This window comes from Scyliorhinus torazame, chromosome 16 (assembly GCF_047496885.1).
Source record: "Scyliorhinus torazame isolate Kashiwa2021f chromosome 16, sScyTor2.1, whole genome shotgun sequence".
In the NCBI taxonomy this organism is placed as follows: Eukaryota; Metazoa; Chordata; class Chondrichthyes; order Carcharhiniformes; family Scyliorhinidae; genus Scyliorhinus; species Scyliorhinus torazame.
In genome coordinates, this window is record NC_092722.1 from 49898904 (window position 1) to 49916590 (window position 17687).

A 17687-nucleotide genomic window follows, 5' to 3' on the forward strand; every position below is an offset into this window, starting at 1 on the left:
TTTTCAGAAATTTTTACTAAGTAGTTCGTATTTCAGTTTTACATTTACTACTTGTTTTGAAGCACAATGCAGATCACAGTGACATTTTTATAGAAGCTATTAATGACCTTAAATTCCATGCTGAGAATGTGGCCTGCAGCTTGAAGTTCTGCCACATGCCTATTTTACCATTTAAAAGCTGTGCTAAAATTTAAATGTTGGATACATATTAAAACCAAGTCATTAGCAACTTGTAAATCAAGTGTCATTTTATTTTTCTAATTCTCTTAGCCCACACGTGCAGAACTTAATATTTGTAATTATAGTAAATTTACAACACTGAAGTTGACGCAGACATTAATTAAGCTGATCTTATACAGCAGGTATTTGCTTAATAACCGTTCAGTGTTGTTATATTGATCACTCTGCACCACTCTCCTAGTCAGGCAGGAAAAGTAGCTAAGTTGTTTGTTCTTCTCTAAAATTGGAAGATTTTGAAAGTACAGCTGGCATAGCTTTCAGTTATAATGCAACTTTTGTAAAGTGCAAGTGATCTGCAGTACTTCGAGGAGGTGTCACGTTGTTTACATACAGGTCATTTCACCCATTGTTCCTGCTCCAAACAAGCCTCCTCCGACCCCTCTTCATCTAACTATTGCAACATGATATTTTCTCTCCCTCGTGTTTGTCTTGCTTCCCCATAATTGCATCTATGCTATTTGCCTCAACTGCCCCTTGTGATAGCAAGTTTCATGTTTCCCAGAGGTCCAGTTGAATGCTCTGGGGATAATAGTTTGAGTCCAAACACACCAGCTGGTGGAATATAAATTCAGTTCATAAATCTCGAACTGTAAAAAATGCTAGTCTCTGTATTGGTGACTATGAAACCATTGTTGTAGAAACTCATCTCATTCACAAATGTTTTTTAGAGAAGGAAATCTGCCATCCTTACCTGGTCTGGCCTACACGTGACTCCAGAATCTCAGCAATGTGGTTGATTCTTAACTGCCTTCTGAAACGGCTTTCAAACTGCTGCAACATCTATGATAAGACCGATCACCCAATATCAACCTAGGCACTGGAAACCACCGTGGCAAGCCCAGCCCTGTTGACCCTGCAAAGTCCTCCTTACTAACATCTGGATGCTTGTGCCAAAAGTGGAAGATCTGTCCCACACTAGTTGAACAGCAGCTTGACATAGTCGTACTCACAAAAGCATACTTACTTCATCCAAAGTGAAGATGCTTACGAGGAGCTACGTCTGGTGGCCTAGGCTCCATGGGTACAGGTACATGTCGACTTCGCTGGTCCGTTTTTAGGTTCTATATTCCTAATCATGATAGATGCCCATTCTAAATGGCCTCTGCAATTTCTCACGCCACAATATAGAAACTCCGGCAGAGCTTTTGCATCCACTGCATACCGGTGGTTGTAGTCTCTGAAAATGGTAGAGCCTTTACTAGTGGGGAGTTCCAGGTGTTCCTGAAGTCGAATGGCATCAAACAAATCAGACAGCACCATTATACCCATCATCCAATGGTCTGGCAGAGCGGGCGATACAGACCTTCAAAAATGGGATGAAGAAACAGCCGCCCGCTTCCATGGAGACGAGGTTGGCACGATTCCTGTTCGACCACACCCCATACGATGACCAGAGTCGCTCCAGCAGAACTATTGATGGGATGATGACTATGCATGAGACTGAGCCTGCTATTTCCCATTTGCTGGGTATGTGAAGTCTAAACAGGCGAGTTAAAAGATGACACCGGGCGGCCCGAGAGAGTGTTTAAGCCTTGCATGTGCGGAGCTTCAGGTACGCCTCCAGTTGAGTCCCTGGAGCCATATTAGAGAAGGCGGAACCTGTCTCTTACAAATTAAGGTCCACGAAAAAGTCCTTAAAACACCTGGACCACCTTAGAGTAGGGAGCTGTCTCTGGTGCCGGGCTACTGTCCGCAGAAGGTTGCAGCGCTGTCTTCTGACAGTGAAGGCACAGGGTCCAACATGGAGGTCCAAGAAACTGCTCTATCCCCGGTGGCAATGCTAATGATGAACTTGCATCAGTGATCTTCAGGCACTTCTTGAGGAAGCAAAGGTCACCTGTCCGCTTCACACCCAGCTGATCCAGCTCCACCTGCTGCAGACTCTAGGCCGAGTACCAAAAGGCAGAAGAGACTTCATCTTCATGGGAGCGAAGGGAGGAGGGATGTTATAACCCCAACGAAGACCACGGGGGATCATCGATTGATCTCCCCCTAATGCTCTTGGAAAAGAGTTCCTGTATTGAGCAGGCGGAGGCTGGCTAACATGAGCTCTCTAGCGGGAGCTTAAATACTGTTACCCAGACCGAGGGTTCCCGATGGTCCCGGGTTGGGACAAGAGAGTTATATGTCACGGCTTTATTTTGGTTGAGTACTCAACCTTGTTTTGTTAAGTCTCACGTCCACTGGAATTATTACATAATGCTTCTGCTATGTCTTCCTCAATCAAAGATTCCACTCGACCGTAATTGACAAGACCTTCACCCACGATCATTCCATTTTCTGTACTTCTTCTCGTCTCATCCGTTCCCATCCCTCCCAGAAACAGGGTAAACCTTCCCTTCTCTTCACCTTCTACCCTATTGTGTACCTTCTACTTGAAAAGTAGATTCAAGAAGGAGTTGAATTATCACTTGAAAAGGAAAAAAAACCTGATTAATAGAAAAGCTTTTGCCAAAGGCTCCATCTAGGGCACCAGGTGAAACGAGGATTTATTTGTTGCACTTTCAACTTGGTATACCATATTCGCTGTTCACAGTATGGTCCACAGAACATTGGGAAATCCAAATGCTGATTTTGGATGACTTTACAAAACAGTTCCAGCTGTCATTTTAGGTCTCCACTCTCAGTCTGCCCTTAGCCCTCTACACTGTTTCAGTGAAACTCAAAGTAAGCTAGAGAAATAGCAACTCATCTTTCAGTTAGGTACATTTATAGTTTTCCCTCAACATTGAATTCAACAATTTCAGATCATAATCTCTGTCTCCAACTGTTGGTGAAGATTCTCCTATTCTCGTTTACACTTTAGATCCATCTTTTATTCCTTTATTGGTATCATTATCGTCCCCTTTTACTTTGCACCATCATCCTGTTTGTCATTTAATTTCTTCTGTTTTCCACCCTATTACCGACCATTCCCTTTTGTTGTTTTACTCCCTCCCCTTTCCTGTCTCTTTGCTCACTTAAAACCTGTTACAATTCAAACGTTTTCCAGTTGTGAGGAACATTCATCAATTTGAAATGTCAACTCTGTAGTTGCTGCCTGACATACTGTGTATTTCCAGCATTATCTGCTTTTATTTCAGTTGTTCAGCAACAATAGGAATGCAAGTAGTTATTTTGGATGGTCAAATTTATTATAATGGCAAGTAAATTTGTGCATGATGTTACGTCATTCATTTGAAATGAAAATCATTGTGGTTAAGTCAGTAGCTTAGAAAATAGTGTTAGTGATATTAATATATGAATGGGTATGTTTTTGATGACTCAATGTTTAAAAAAGGCTATTTCATTAATAAATACCCGATATTTTAGTAGTACCATGGTAAAGATTGCTTTATTCTCACATGTGTTGCCTCTGGTATAGTTCCGAGACCTTGTGCTGTGAACTGTTCTAAATAAAGAAACAATTGAATGCACTTTTGATTTATGTTTCAGGCCTGGGGAGCAGCCAGAAGAGTTTCTAAAGATGACTGGATGGAATGGCTGAGACGATTAAGTGTGGAATTGCTTAAAGAATCCCCATCACCTGCACTCCGCTCATGTTGGTCCTTGGCTCAGGCCTATAACCCTTTAGCAAGGTCAAATTTCCAGCTTAATAATTAAATGCTAATTTATAGATTTTAAGTAAGGAGCAAATATTTGAGCCCATTATTAATTGAATGGAACCACCAGCATGATCACAATGAATGTCTCTGCTAATGTAACACATGTGAAAAATGTTGGCAGAGCTCATGGAACTGCAGCACACTCCATTGTATATCAGCACCCCACCCCATACCTACATCCCCGGCAGGATAAAGTACACTTGAACATTTGTTCGCGAGGAAGGCGAGACCTGGCAATTGAGGTTATTCAAGAGATTTTTCTTTTCAAAAATCATTCCAGGAGTGCTCTTCAAATGGTTTTAATTTCTTCCTTTGCCTTCTTTGTGTGAGACGCCACCCCCAGCCAAGAAGGTGGGTCGGCTAATTGGTCCCAGATCTCTGCCGCTGTCAATATATATCCAGCTCTTGGTGTTGGCAGCCAGGATGAGAATTGGAACGATTTGCCATTGAAATGTCCCAGTGCTGAATTAGCAGGGCAGCAGCTGAAAGGGAAGGCACTGGTTAAAATCAGAATGCGTAGAAAAATCATTTATTTGTGAGCATTGTCAATATAAGGGGAAAATGTTTTGGTGGATTGCTTGAAAGGGATTTTTCTTCTTCAAAATTGCTTAAATGAAATGGCAATATATGTTAGCATACATGACAGAAACTCCACACACACAATTGTAATTAAATGTTGTTGAGCACTTTGATGTAGGTTATGTAATTTCAAATATTTCATTATTTGTCTGTGCACACAAGTGAGTGACCCAAAAGATTACAGTTGCAATTTGGAACCCTCGGGAGCGTTAAACTAGTGCTAATTCTTACAAAGAACTCAACTCACGGACATTCTGTTTAGCCCTCCGGGCATTCTGTATAGCCCTCATGATGAGTTAATTTGCCAAAAAACAAATCCAATAATCTTCAATATTTTTGCCAAGGTTTTGAGATTTTCATTGCTACCCAGGGATCACTACTAGCGGGTTGCGATCAAGCGCAGATCAAATCAGACCTGGCTGTGAAGCCCCCATTCGTAGTTGAATAAACTGCTAGCAAACTTCCCTAAATGGCTGTTTCTCAAGTATCAAAGGGTGCACAGCATCCATAGTAAGAGAAATAATGTGACCATAAATAAATCTGCTTGAGTAAAACCACAGTTCCAATTTCTAATATTTTTTCGCTTGTTCTCTGTTCTGCATGATAAACATTGTGTATCTGAAGTCTCTTTCATATCCAAACAGGCGGATGACTTGTTGCTCTTTCTATTTTCTAAAGCTTTTGACTTTTTTTAATGCAGAGACCTGTTTAATGCAGCTTTCCTATCCTGTTGGTCAGAACTGCATGAAGCACAACAAGATGAGTTGATCAGAAGTATTGAACAGGCTCTGACTTCTCAAGACATTGCTGAGGTCACACAGACACTGTTGAATCTAGCAGAATTCATGGAGCACAGTGATAAGGTAAAAGAAAGGCTAAACTGGACTGTGTCAAGTTATGAAAATGTTGGCCTTTTACCAAAATAGTTTGACATGTTTCAGACAAAATGCCTTCCAAATGGCAGAGCTATTTACCAAACTTGATTGACACATATATGCTGTGTTGTTTGCTATAGTCATGACTGGCTAAGGGCTGCAATCATATTGAATTCAAAAGAACATGGTGAATCAGTTTTAAGGTGTAGTATTAGATGCTGGCAGTCATAATTGATGTTGGCATGCCCCAGTGTCTTCCAAAGATCCCCCCTATTTCCCAGGTACATACTGCCCCTTGGCTATCTGAAAACAAAACTATATGTTCCACATATACACTGACAACACCCAGCTCTACATCACCATCCCTTCTCTCAACCCTTCAATGCCTCTAAATTGTCAGACTACTTTCCAACATCCAATACTGGATGAGTAGAAATTCCTTTCAAATAAATACTGGGAAAACCAAAGCCCATGGGCGCGATTCTCCACTCCCACGCTGGTTGGGAGAATCGCCTGGGCCGCCAAAATTTCCGGGGACACCGGTCCGACGCCCTCCCGCGATTCTCCCAATAGGTGGGATCGGCCCGGTCGGGTTTCGCGGGCCGCAGGCCGGAGAATCGCCGGAGACACCCAAAATGGCGATTCTCCGGCACCCCCGCTATTCTGAGGCCCGGATGGGCCAAGCGGCCAGGCCAAAATGGCGGGTTCCCCCCGGCGCCGTCCACACCTGGTCGCTGCAGGCGTGGGCGGTGCGTGTACGCTGGGGGGGCGGCCTGCGGGGGGGGGCGAGGGGGGATCCTGCACCGAGGCGTACCTCAGATGTGGGGTGGCCCGCGATCGGTGCCCACCGATCGTCGGGCTGTCCTCTCTGAAGGAGGACCTCCTTCCTTCCGCGGCCCCGCAAGATCCGACTTAGAGAGGACGGCAACCACGCATGCGCGGGTTGGCGCCGGCCAACCCGCGCATGCGCGGATGACGTCCGTTATGCGGTGCCGGCCGCGTCATCTATGCGGCGCCGCTTTTACGCAGGCGACAAGGCCTGGCGTGGGTAGATGACGCGGCCCCGATACTGGCGCATTGTCAGGGCCTGAATCGGTTGGGACCGGGGCCGTTCCGCGCCGTCGTGAACCTCAACGGCGTTCACGACGGCGCGGCCACTTCGGCATGGAGGTGGAGAATCCAGCCCATTGTCTTTCGGCTCTGCCACAAATTCCATTCCCTAGTCACCGACTCTATCCCATTCCCTGTCAACCATCCGAGATTGAACCACATTCTTTGGCGTTGTGTTTGATCCAGAGGTGAACTTCCGACCACAGATCTGCAACATCACATGATACATTTTGGGGTTTTGAACACGCCTCGTCCATAACAAGACACTGGACAAAATCTACCTCTTCAACTAAACTTTGTTCATCCACTTTCTTGACTCTATCAAATTTGTTTAATAATGCCCTTGTGAAGCTCTTTAGGATATTTCGACACAATAAAGATGCTATTTTTCTTTGAAAATATTTTTATTGAGCTTTTTACATTTTATATCACAAATAAAGATGCTATATAATTGCAAATTTTTGTTGCTCTCCATTTTTTTGCTTCCTCCTTTACCCTATCTCGTGCACCATTTTCCCATTAATATCACATATTTATTGTAAATTTGCTGCTGTTGATAGCAAACTAATAATGCAAATAGAAATGGCACTGCTACTGCACTGAACATCAGAAAATATATTTTTCACCAGCACCTCTTGTCAGTAATGCTAGTTCAGCCATCAGTATAAACAGCAAATGGTGGGCTGACTGAGGAGATTTGGTTGAGCTGAGTGGCTGAAACAATGTCATGTGTGTATTAATGATCTGACTTCATTATTGGTGGTCTGAATTTGGTCTTCTACAAAATTACAGCTATTACAAAGGTATATGAGGTGAGGTAAATAGTTATAAGTAGCAACTTGAAAACTGCAAAAGCAACCTTCCCTCTTGCTATTTTTAATGTTTTCTGTGAACATCAACAAATCTGGTTTATCTGTTCCCTTCAGCTGTGCGTCCATATATAGATGTAAAATAAATTTGCGGGCAGCACGGTGGCGCAGTGGTAGCACTGCAATCTCACAGCACCGAGGTCCCAGGTTTGATCCTGGCTCTGGGTCACTGTCCGTGTGGAGTTTGCACATTCTCCCCATGTTTGCGTGGGTTTCGCCCCCACAACCCAAAGATGTGCAAGGTAGGTGGATTGAACATGCTAAAATTGCCCCTTAATTGGAAAAAATCAATTGGGTACTCTAAAATTTTTAAAATAAATAAATAAATTTGCAGTGAATTTACGATCTATCCTTTTCATTGTCAAGTATTTCCATCCTATATAAAAAGATTTAAGAGAATTTAAAAAAAAGAGATTTGGATTATTAAACTAGGAGCAGTGCACTTTTAACTCTGGGGTCTGACTTCCATCCATCCCTGACAACCAAACACCCCTGACAAAATTTATATTAAAAATCTTTCTGATTTTGAAAGGTGTTAAATCAATTGAATTTGAACAATTTCAAGTCGGGTCATAGTGGATTACATCTCTGTAGTGCAAAACTATCCAGTATTTGTCACTGATGGTCTTTCTTCTACCGTAAGGTACAAGAAATGAGGACATCAGACGGGTGCAGTAAAGAGTCCTACTTTGCCGACGCATTGGACCCTAATTTTTCTGGAGCAAAATAACATTTTATAACTTTTTTAACTGATACTTGCTTACCACTTGTCAGCATCAACAGAGACATCAGATGGAAATAAAGCAATTGAATTCACTTGACATGCAGGTTAATTAAAGAAAACCACCATGGATTTCTTAAGGGGAAATCATGATTAACTTTATGGAGTTACTTTGAAGAGTTAACAGAGAAGGTTGATGAGGGTAATGCTGTTGACCTGATGTACATGGACTTTCAAAAGGCATTTGATTTAGTGTCATACATCAGACTTGTGAGAAAAGTTATAGCGCATGGAATAAAAGAGACAGAGGTAACATAAATACAAAATTGGCTTAGTGACAGGAGATAAAGTAGTGATTAATTGTTTTTTCAGGCTGGAAGAAAGTTTGTACTGGAGATCTCTGAGGGTTAGTGTTGGGACTCTTGATTTTCCTGATATATATTAATGATTTAGACTTTGATGTACAGGGCACAATTTCAAAATTTGCATGTGATATGAAACTTGGAAGCATTATGAACAAAGGAGGATAGAACTTCAAAAGACATGGGCAAGATGGTGGAATGATCGGACAGGTGAAAGATGAAGTTCAATATGGAGAAATATGAAGTGATTCATTTTGGTAGGAAAAACATGGAGCGGCAATAGAAAACAACTGATACCACTCTAAAGGGTAGAGGGAGACAAATCATTGAAGTTGGCAGGACAGGTTGAGAGAGTCGTTAACAGAGCCTACACTATTCTAAGATTTATTAGTAGGGACACAGAGTACAAGTGCAAGGAGGTTATATTGAACTTGTAGTTCAGTTTCAGCTGAATTACTACATCCAGTTCTGGTTCCCGCACTTTAGGAAGGATGTGAAGGCATTGGAGAAAAGATTAACAAGAATGGTTCCAGGAATGAGGAATTTCAGTTATGACAATAGATTGGAGAAGAGAAGGCTGAGAGGAGATTTGATAGAGGTATTCAAAATCATGACAACTGTTGATAGAATAGATAGGTAGAAATGCTTTCTACTCGTGAATGAATCAAAAATGAAAGGGCATTTTTAAAAAGTATTTAGCAAAAGAAGATAAAGCTTTTTCACACAAGTGTTTAAAGTCTGTAATTCACCGCCTAAGAATATGGTGCAGGCTGGTTCAATCAAAGCATTCAAAAGGGAAATTAGACTTGTCTAAAAAGGAAGAATGTGCAGGGTTACAGGACGAAGGTGGGAGAATGACATTAAGTGAATTACTCATTTGGAAAGCTGTTGCAGAGACAATGGGCTGAAAGGCCTCCTTCTGCACTATAACAATTCTGTGATTCAAATTTGTACGTGCTGAGAATATTTGTACTACAAAAGGGACATATTTTTGAGATAACAGTTTTTGAAACACTATTGTATTGCTTGTTTATCTCCATCACTGTCCTGCTACTTCATTGTTGTAGAACTACAGCTCAGGTGACTCAATATTCTGGCGCTCTTACTACATTGCAGAATTGTACTTTAAATTTACTAAAGGAACAACATTTGCATTAGAATCCCATCTGTGATTGTAAAAGAAATGTCACTCTTCTTGTTGCTCCTGTTTGGGGTGTGATTTCATCCAGTCTAGTGGCACCATAAGTAATTGTAAATTCCTTCTCATGAGTATTTTGAGTGAAATTGTACATATTTATTTATAATGTTGCTACACATATCCACTGCAGGAAATATCTGCACTGGGAACTTGACACAGATACAGGTTACAAAATATGGAAATTTTATTCATTATCATTGCAGCCTCATCCATTAACATGATGGCTTCAAATGATTTGCCAAAGCAATTCAATAATTTTTTGTTTGAAGAAAAAACAAATGTCTGACTCCTTAATTTCCATCAGGGGCCTCTACCACTAAGAGATGATAATGGCATTGTCCTCCTTGGAGAGAGAGCAGCCAAATGTCGTGCTTATGCCAAAGCCTTACATTATAAGGAGCTGGAGTTCCAGAAAGGTCCCTGTCCGGCAATTCTAGAATCATTAATCAGGTAAGTTGAATTACTTAGTCACTTTGATTGAAGTAGTGTAGGAAATTCTTGCACTGCAGTTTTGATTGCAGTGACCAGTCTGACATATTTATAGAGAGAACCTGTACAAATCGAATTGAAAAATAAATTTTAGCCAAAATGTATTTACTGCTGTCACAGGTATAGATGGATTTGATGGGCCGAATGGCCTCCTTTGTGCATAATGTCTCTGTATTCAACAAAGGAGCCTGTGTATGTTAAACGTTGGTAGAAAACCACATATTGCTTTTACATTACATTTATATTAGCCAGATTCCTAACCTATCTTACTCCCTTGATGATTACATGCTTGTGTTTGGAAAAACCCCAACTCTTAATATGCTTTCAAAATCTAACTGTTCTATTGCTTGAAATGTGTTTCATACTTTAGTATGGGCTTGGACTTTGAGAAATTTCTCAAGTTTGGAGATCAGAGTAAATTTGTGTACGTATGAGGTTAAATGGTAGTCGTGTATTCGGTTAACCTGTTTTGCTTTAATTTTTATTTGCTAGGCCTAAAAAAGCTACTGATGTAATTAGTCATTACGGGTGAGGATAAAAAAAACCTTGTCCCTGCGAAGCTCATTTCTGATTTCTCAGAGATGGGATAGCTCTGGGATTATGGGACCATTTGCACCACCTTTCAAAATAAAACTACCTTCTGAAGTTTCCTAAAATTATTTTTATATTTTATTGATTGAAGGAAACGTTTCATGCAAGTTGCATCTTTCCCACGTTGGACACATTTAATGGGTTTGCAATCTTTCTGCAGTCATATGTGTTAAAGAGAAGGTGCAAATTAATCAAGGTGTTCATTTCCATTAGGTTCTCACCATTCTACTGCCTCCAATTTTTACACTTTCTATTCCATTCTCACTTGTTTGTACAACTATTAAAATTGTCTTTAATTTGCCTTTAATTAATTTGAATTAAAGAAAGTGGGAAAAGCTAGTCAGTGTTCCCAGTAATTGCCATTCAGGGATGTCACCTAGAAAATTAATTTGAGAGGGGTCAGGATCTCGCTCATTGTGATATATTTTGCGGTTGTATATTTTCTGACCTGTGTCACATATGAAGAATAATCACTTGGTATTGGAGGGGAACCGCAACTCAGTGTGAATCTGCACCTGAAGAAAACATGGGTGGGAAATCTGAGTAGTAGCGCCTGTGATATAAAATAGCAGGGCTGGGACAAATTTATGCATGTGAGAGAAGATTTTTTTGAAGTATTGGCAAATTCCTTTTAGCAAACATGCTGCTACTCATGCAGAACTTTCAGAAGGATAAACTAAAACTTGTTGTTGACTAGTGTTCCTTAAAAAGGTTCCATCCAATTCTTGTTTTCTCATTATTTGTTCTGGATGTTGTACAACATTTACCTACCTGTTCTCATAGACTGAAATAATATATTCTGATGATTTCTTGTTTTGCTCCTGAAAATGTGCTGCTTAACATTGTTGGAATTTTTTTTCCGTTTCAAACCTGGCTTGGTTCACTGTCTGTGCGGAGTCTGCATGTTCTCCCTGTGTGTGGGTGGGTTTCCTCCGGGTGCTCCGGTTTCCTCCCACAGTCCAAAGATGTGCAGGTTAGGTGGATTGGCTATTCTAAATTGCCCTTAGTGTTCAAAAAGGTTAGGTGGGGTTACTGGGATAAAGAGAATGGTGTGGGGCTTAGGTAGGATGCTCTTTCCAAGGGTCGGTGCAGACTTGATGGGCCGAATGGCCTCCTTCTGTACTGTAAATCCTATGATTAAAGTGCATGGTGAACACCCTCTATTTAAATTCTGCTCCCAACAGCCCAGACTGCATTGCATTATTGAAAGTGCATTTGAACTCTGGCAAAGGCATAGCTAGCTGTCAATAAATTTAGCATTTGAGTGATAATGGAGCTTTGATTCATACCATCATAATGGAAGTATACTGGGAATGAATGTTTAAATGAGAAATCATTCAAAAGTTACTATTAATCTAACTTGAGATGTGAAGCTTTGGAACACTGGTGGCATCTGCTACATTCCTAAACTAATAAAGTGGAAATGTGGTTTCAATAAGGCACCTGGTTCACCTCTTGAGAAGTCAATGTAGCTTTCTACAGATTTTCATTTGGGCATCCTGTTTGATTTCATGGAAGTCATTTTAGTCCATAAATAATAGAAGTTTACTTTGAGTCATGCTGTCCATTTCTTTTAAGAGCTGTTAGCAGTCCAGGTTTAAAGAGTTCTGCTCTATAAACTGGTTGGCTATCATTTGAAGTTTTGCTCATATACTTTATTGAAAATTGTATTTCAGTACGAGAAAAATGCTTGTCTAGTCTCATTTGGAGTCCATATAATGATCTGGTAGCACCATACAGTAATATTTAACAAGAGTGATCAAATGGGTAATTTTTGTTAAAAGGAATCTTGTAACTGTATAGTTCTACTTGGCTGAACCTCACCTGACTTGGCCGATTTTGAGAGCTAGAAGTAACATACTAATATCATTAATGTTAAAGCAGGTTCTGACAGGTACAAAAATGTCAGTTCCAATAAGTTAATTAGATGTTAACAGCTACTTTGCAGCTTTATTGTATTTTCTTTAATTGTTTGAAACCTGAACTACCTCATTTTAAATGGGGGAAAAATGCATTCATTATTGAATAAGATGTTATAAAATGGTCTAATACTAAATTGTTTTTGCTGGTATCCCCAAAGGATAAGGCTACTGTTTTTCTCGGGTGATTATCTCAAGACGTGTGATCTTTCCGTACAATAGTTTGTGTGCATCTTCTCCAGCCATTTGGGAAGATATGATGATCAGAAAGCAAAGTTTTGAATTGTGACTTAAAAGACAATAGTGAATGTGAATTATTTTCTGTTGCTGTGGTACTGTGGAACACACTCTACACCAGGGCAACCTTTGGACCCCAAAGGATAGACACAAGGTCGGGGCGCTAATTGTATCCTGGCTTGATGGGTGGGAAACCCACAAGATCGGGTGGAAGAATAGTTTATACCCTGCCAAATATTTACTCTTAATTGACTTGGGTTTGAGAATTTCCTGACAGGTTGGTTAGGATAAAATTTCCCTCTGAGTTCAACACTATAAATACACCAACAAGATACAGAAATGATTCCTCGTATCTTTGTTCACTTTATTTGACATGAATCATTTTTGTTTTCTAGCTCAATTATTTACTTAAATAGAGATTGTGAAAACTGCAACTATGGTGGTTTTTTTTGTGGTTTTTAAAATAAATTTAGAGTACCCAATTAATTTTTTCCAATTAAGGGGCAATTTAGCATGGCCAATCCACCTACCTTGCACATCTTTGGGTTGTGGGGCGAAACCCACGCAAACACGGGGAGAATGATAACAGCTTTTGTTTCCTGTGTTATAGATAGATGTTTAAGATTCCGAAGGAAAAAACAAAATATATTTTTCACCCAGCTCTTGTATCCAAAGCTAAAACATGTGTACCATGCATTGAATGTACATGACCTTGTGAATCTCTATGAATTTGTCAGAACAGTTGAAGCCTGAGATAAAAATTGCAATTTGTGACAATGTATTGCAGATTTGTCAGCACCAGTAAAAAGATGGGTCCATATTTTAGATACAGACAATGTTTGTCAGAATTGGATTGCGTAAGAGAAGTGAATCTCTTGTAAGAATAATGCAAAGAGTTGTAACAGTTCTGACATAATTGCAAAGATGGAATGGACTATGAAAAAGTCTGATTGTACCTGATGACAAGATAACAAAGTTCTTGATCAGTCTCACTTGTAATAAACCATTAGCTTATGACTCAGATAACTAAATTGTAGCTATGTATTTGTATACTTTCACCTGGACTAATTTCCCTATCAATTCAATGACGGAAAATTGCTTTTTAAGCATCCCTGGCGTTTTGCTTTGTTTTCTGTTAGACAATGGGAGAATTTGAGTCCTACTTTGCTTGATCTGCAAATTGCAATTGGTATTACCATACACCTTTAAACCCAAAATACTTCAACCTTCCTTCGTTTAATTTTTCTTTTCCCAGTATCCTCAGTATTGAACTTTTGCTTTCAGACTGAATAGTTGAAGACTGTCCAAGATTCATGAGCTCTGGTAATTGTCTTCCCAGCCACCCCCACCCCCTCTACTCCTCCACTCTCGAGAAACAACTTATCAAAACCATAATATATGTCTCTTGTCTTGCACTGTGCCCCATTCACCATGTCCCCCACCCTACCCACCCCAATCTTGACAGTCTGCATTGGCTCCAAGTCCCTTTACCGTCAAACTCTACCCTCTCCATTGTAGACCTTCTGCATGCTATGGGTCCTTTTGTAACACGTGTTATGGACAAGGGGTTTTATTTACACAGCCCTGATTTCTCCCCTCATCACATAAAGGTGTTCTTGATTGCCCCTTTATAAGCGGTGGCATATTTACCAACCCCTCACTTTTGGGGTGATCCAATTCTCTATTTATAACCCTATAGCAAATTCAAGATAGGATCTAAAAGGGTAAGTTTATGAGCACACACTCAAAGGCAAGGGGAGGATAACAACATGGCCTCCTTTTCATTCATACAATAAAGGTGGGATAGAGAAAAGTAAAGGGGAAAGACCACAGACAATATAATAATGTGATATGATTCCTACTTCTCCACTTTGGTTTGGGCAATATTCCTTTGTCTGGACTAATGTTTCAACCATGAGTAATTTCAAAAAAGGTTTCAGAGTCCGTTGTCCTGTCCGACAGGTAGTCTGGGACTGGCTTTAGAAATGTAAATGAACGTTGTCCAATTCCCTTGGACTTGATCTTTGCATTCAGAAGTGCATCTTTAGAGTTAATGAGGTGTCCGCTCTTCTGAATTCCAGAACATTCCTTTTGTTTGAATCATGGCCAGTCTGGGTTTCAATCATTTTAAAGCTTATGTTTCAAAAAATAAATTGAGAATTAGTCCTGATGCTATACAATATATATATATATATATATATGTATATATTTTAAATAAAAAATAGTGAAGTCCTGACTCCCTGACATCTGTTAAACTGTATTAACTGCCTTATTTCTCTGTAGGACTTGTGCTGAATTTTCTTTTGGAATAAATTTAACACATTTCATTGTGTGTTTTGGTATTCCATGTGATGAAGATAAGTACTGGATTGAGCATGATTTATTGGAGCACAGTTATATTGCGGCATTTCAAATTGCTGTAGGAGCATATCATTATATAATTTTATTTAACAAAAAATACTTAATTATTTAAGCCTGAAATTCAGCCTATTTAGCAGTGTTAATGCAAACCAGAGTAAGTGGACTGAAATGCTATTGCAACAAAGAGACTTTGAAAAATCATTCCCTTTCAAATACTGGCAACTGTTAATACTTCAGCAATGAATGAAACAATGTGAAAATGGTAATAAACGGTCAACAGAGCTTTTGTCGACAGCGGGATTAAAGCTAGATTAATAATTTAGCTGACATTGAGGGGAAAATTATTATTTTGTTCAGCTGGTTAAGGTCTGTTTTACTTGAAATTGAGACTTTACTGAAATAAAATCTTTTTAATGTGAGATTGCATACCAGACGGTAGTCTCTGGGTGATTATAGTTCAATGGTGTAAGTAGCATAACAGTCATTTAAAATACTTGTTTTTTCCTTCTAGACTGAATTGAATAGTTGGAGACTTAGCTCTTCGTAAATTTCATAAATTACAGTTGACTCAAATCTTTTCAGAGCTTCACTATGAGAGGTTTTTACCATTATAATTTATAACTTTCGGACTTCCGGTGACGGCGGGCGGGAGGCGGCCGCACAATGGAGAGCCCCCGCTCAGGAACGGCAATTTCGGGGTTTTAAGCCCGGCCCCAGGGTCCGCGGAGGCGGCAGAAGAAGGGAGAAGGCACGGAGGAGGCACTGAGAAGACACAGGAGGGAAAAAAAACCCAAAGAAAAATGTCGAGGGTGAGCAGAAAAACGGCCGAAAGAAAAACAGCTGGAGGTCCGTCAGGGAGTGGAAAGGTCACCGCGGGGTCACCAAGGAAGGAGGCTGGAGCACCAGGGAAGGCCGCACTGCTTACGGCTGAAGAAATAACTAAGGTGATGGCTGCGGAATTTGAAAAGCAGTTGGCGCAGATTGCGAAATGCATGAAGACGGTGAGCAAGGAGATAAGGGAGGTTTTGAGTGTGCTGGTGGAGGAGGCGGTTTCCCCGGTGAGGACGGAGGTGGCGAACGCAGTGGCGGAGGTGCGGGAGCAAGGGGAGGCGCTGAAGGAAGTGGAAGAGACGTTATTGCAGCACAGTGATCAACTTGCCTCGATGGGGAAAGAGATGCGGAAGGTGATGGATACTAACAAGGATCTGCGAGGAAAAATGGAAGACCTGGAAAACAGATCCAGGCGACAGAATTTGAGGATTGTGGGGCTGCCCGAAGGAGTTGAAGGACCGAAGCCGACTGAGTATTTTGCCGCGATGCTGGCAAAACTACTGGGGGAGGGGGAGGACCCCATCCGATATGAACTGGATCGGGCTCATCGGTCGTGGAGGCCTGTACCAAAGGCGGGTGAGCCGCCAAGGGCAGTGACTCTGTGCTTCCGTAGGTACAGGGTGAAGGAGAAGGTCCTGAGCTGGGCCAAGCAGAAGCGGGTGGTGCAGTGAGCTGGAGCTGGTATACGTGTATACCAGGACTTTACGGTGGAGCTGGCAAGGAGGCGGGCTGCCTTCAACCGGGTGAAGAGGGCACTGTACATTAGCAAGGTGCGGTGCGGCATTGTATATCCAGCGAAGCTGAGGGTGACTTACAAGCTCAGGGACTTTTATTTTGGAACGGCGGAAGCAGCGGAGGAGTTTGCGAAAGCAGGACTGTGGCAGAACTGACAAACTGAGGAATGGCCATGTGCCGATGTTACCTCATGACTGTATTTTCTTCTTTTTTGTATCACTGCGCGCGGGTGTAGAGATTAAAGGAGCCAAGGTGGTATATATTTGGACGAGGGAAGGGACGGGACTTTCACTCGAAATGAGAGTTCTTTGGGGTGTAGGTGGATTGGTGGGGTTTGTGTGCTAAAAGGGGATCTTTGGGCTTTCCTGGGGCCGGGCAAGTGGGAAAGGGACCCGGGAGGGGGCCTCCATGCTGGCTGGTGTGTGCCGGCCAGTGAACGGGAGTGAGGTGGGGGGGAGGGGCTATGGCCATCGGAGCCTGGCAGAACAGGGTCCGAGTGGTCTAGCCGGGGTGGAAAGTTGGGGGGGAAGGAACCGAGGGTAGGGGAGGAGTTTTACAAGAGGCAGTGGACGGGAGGAGCTGGAGACCTGGGGGGTGGGGGGTGGGGGGGGTGGGAGCTGTGTAAGATTAAGGGTGACTACGGGTAATCCCTGATTTATTTTTGTCATTTGTTTATGTAAACATGCGGGTTGAGGTTTGGGGGTTGGTGGGTAGATGGGATCGTTGTTGTTATTATGGGGACTGACATATCTTGCTGATTATTGTTTATCGTTGATGGATGTAAATGTGGGAGAAAATGTGAAAATGGAGGAGAATAAAATTAAAAAAAAAAAAAAAAAATGTATAACTTTCATACTCAATGTTGCATGCCATCTAAATTTCTTCACTATGACCCTGTGTTATGTGAATTGACAGTATCGCACAATGTTACGATACTGGAGCAAAATCATTGGTTCAGATTTGAG

The 17687-nt window shown here is 41.3% G+C and overlaps 1 protein-coding gene across 4 annotated transcripts in view; it reads left to right on the forward strand.

The window, feature by feature from the left end:
* The window catches only part of mtor (mechanistic target of rapamycin kinase), a 436061-nt gene that overhangs the window by 128494 nt on the left and 289880 nt on the right, over positions 1-17687 (forward strand). For all 4 annotated transcript variants that reach the window (XM_072478465.1, XM_072478464.1, XM_072478466.1 and 1 more), the window contains 3 exons: positions 3676-3818; positions 5125-5287; positions 9864-10009. In XM_072478465.1, the coding sequence (XP_072334566.1) occupies positions 3676-3818; positions 5125-5287; positions 9864-10009 (452 nt within the window). The remainder of the gene's footprint in view (positions 1-3675; positions 3819-5124; positions 5288-9863; positions 10010-17687) is intronic.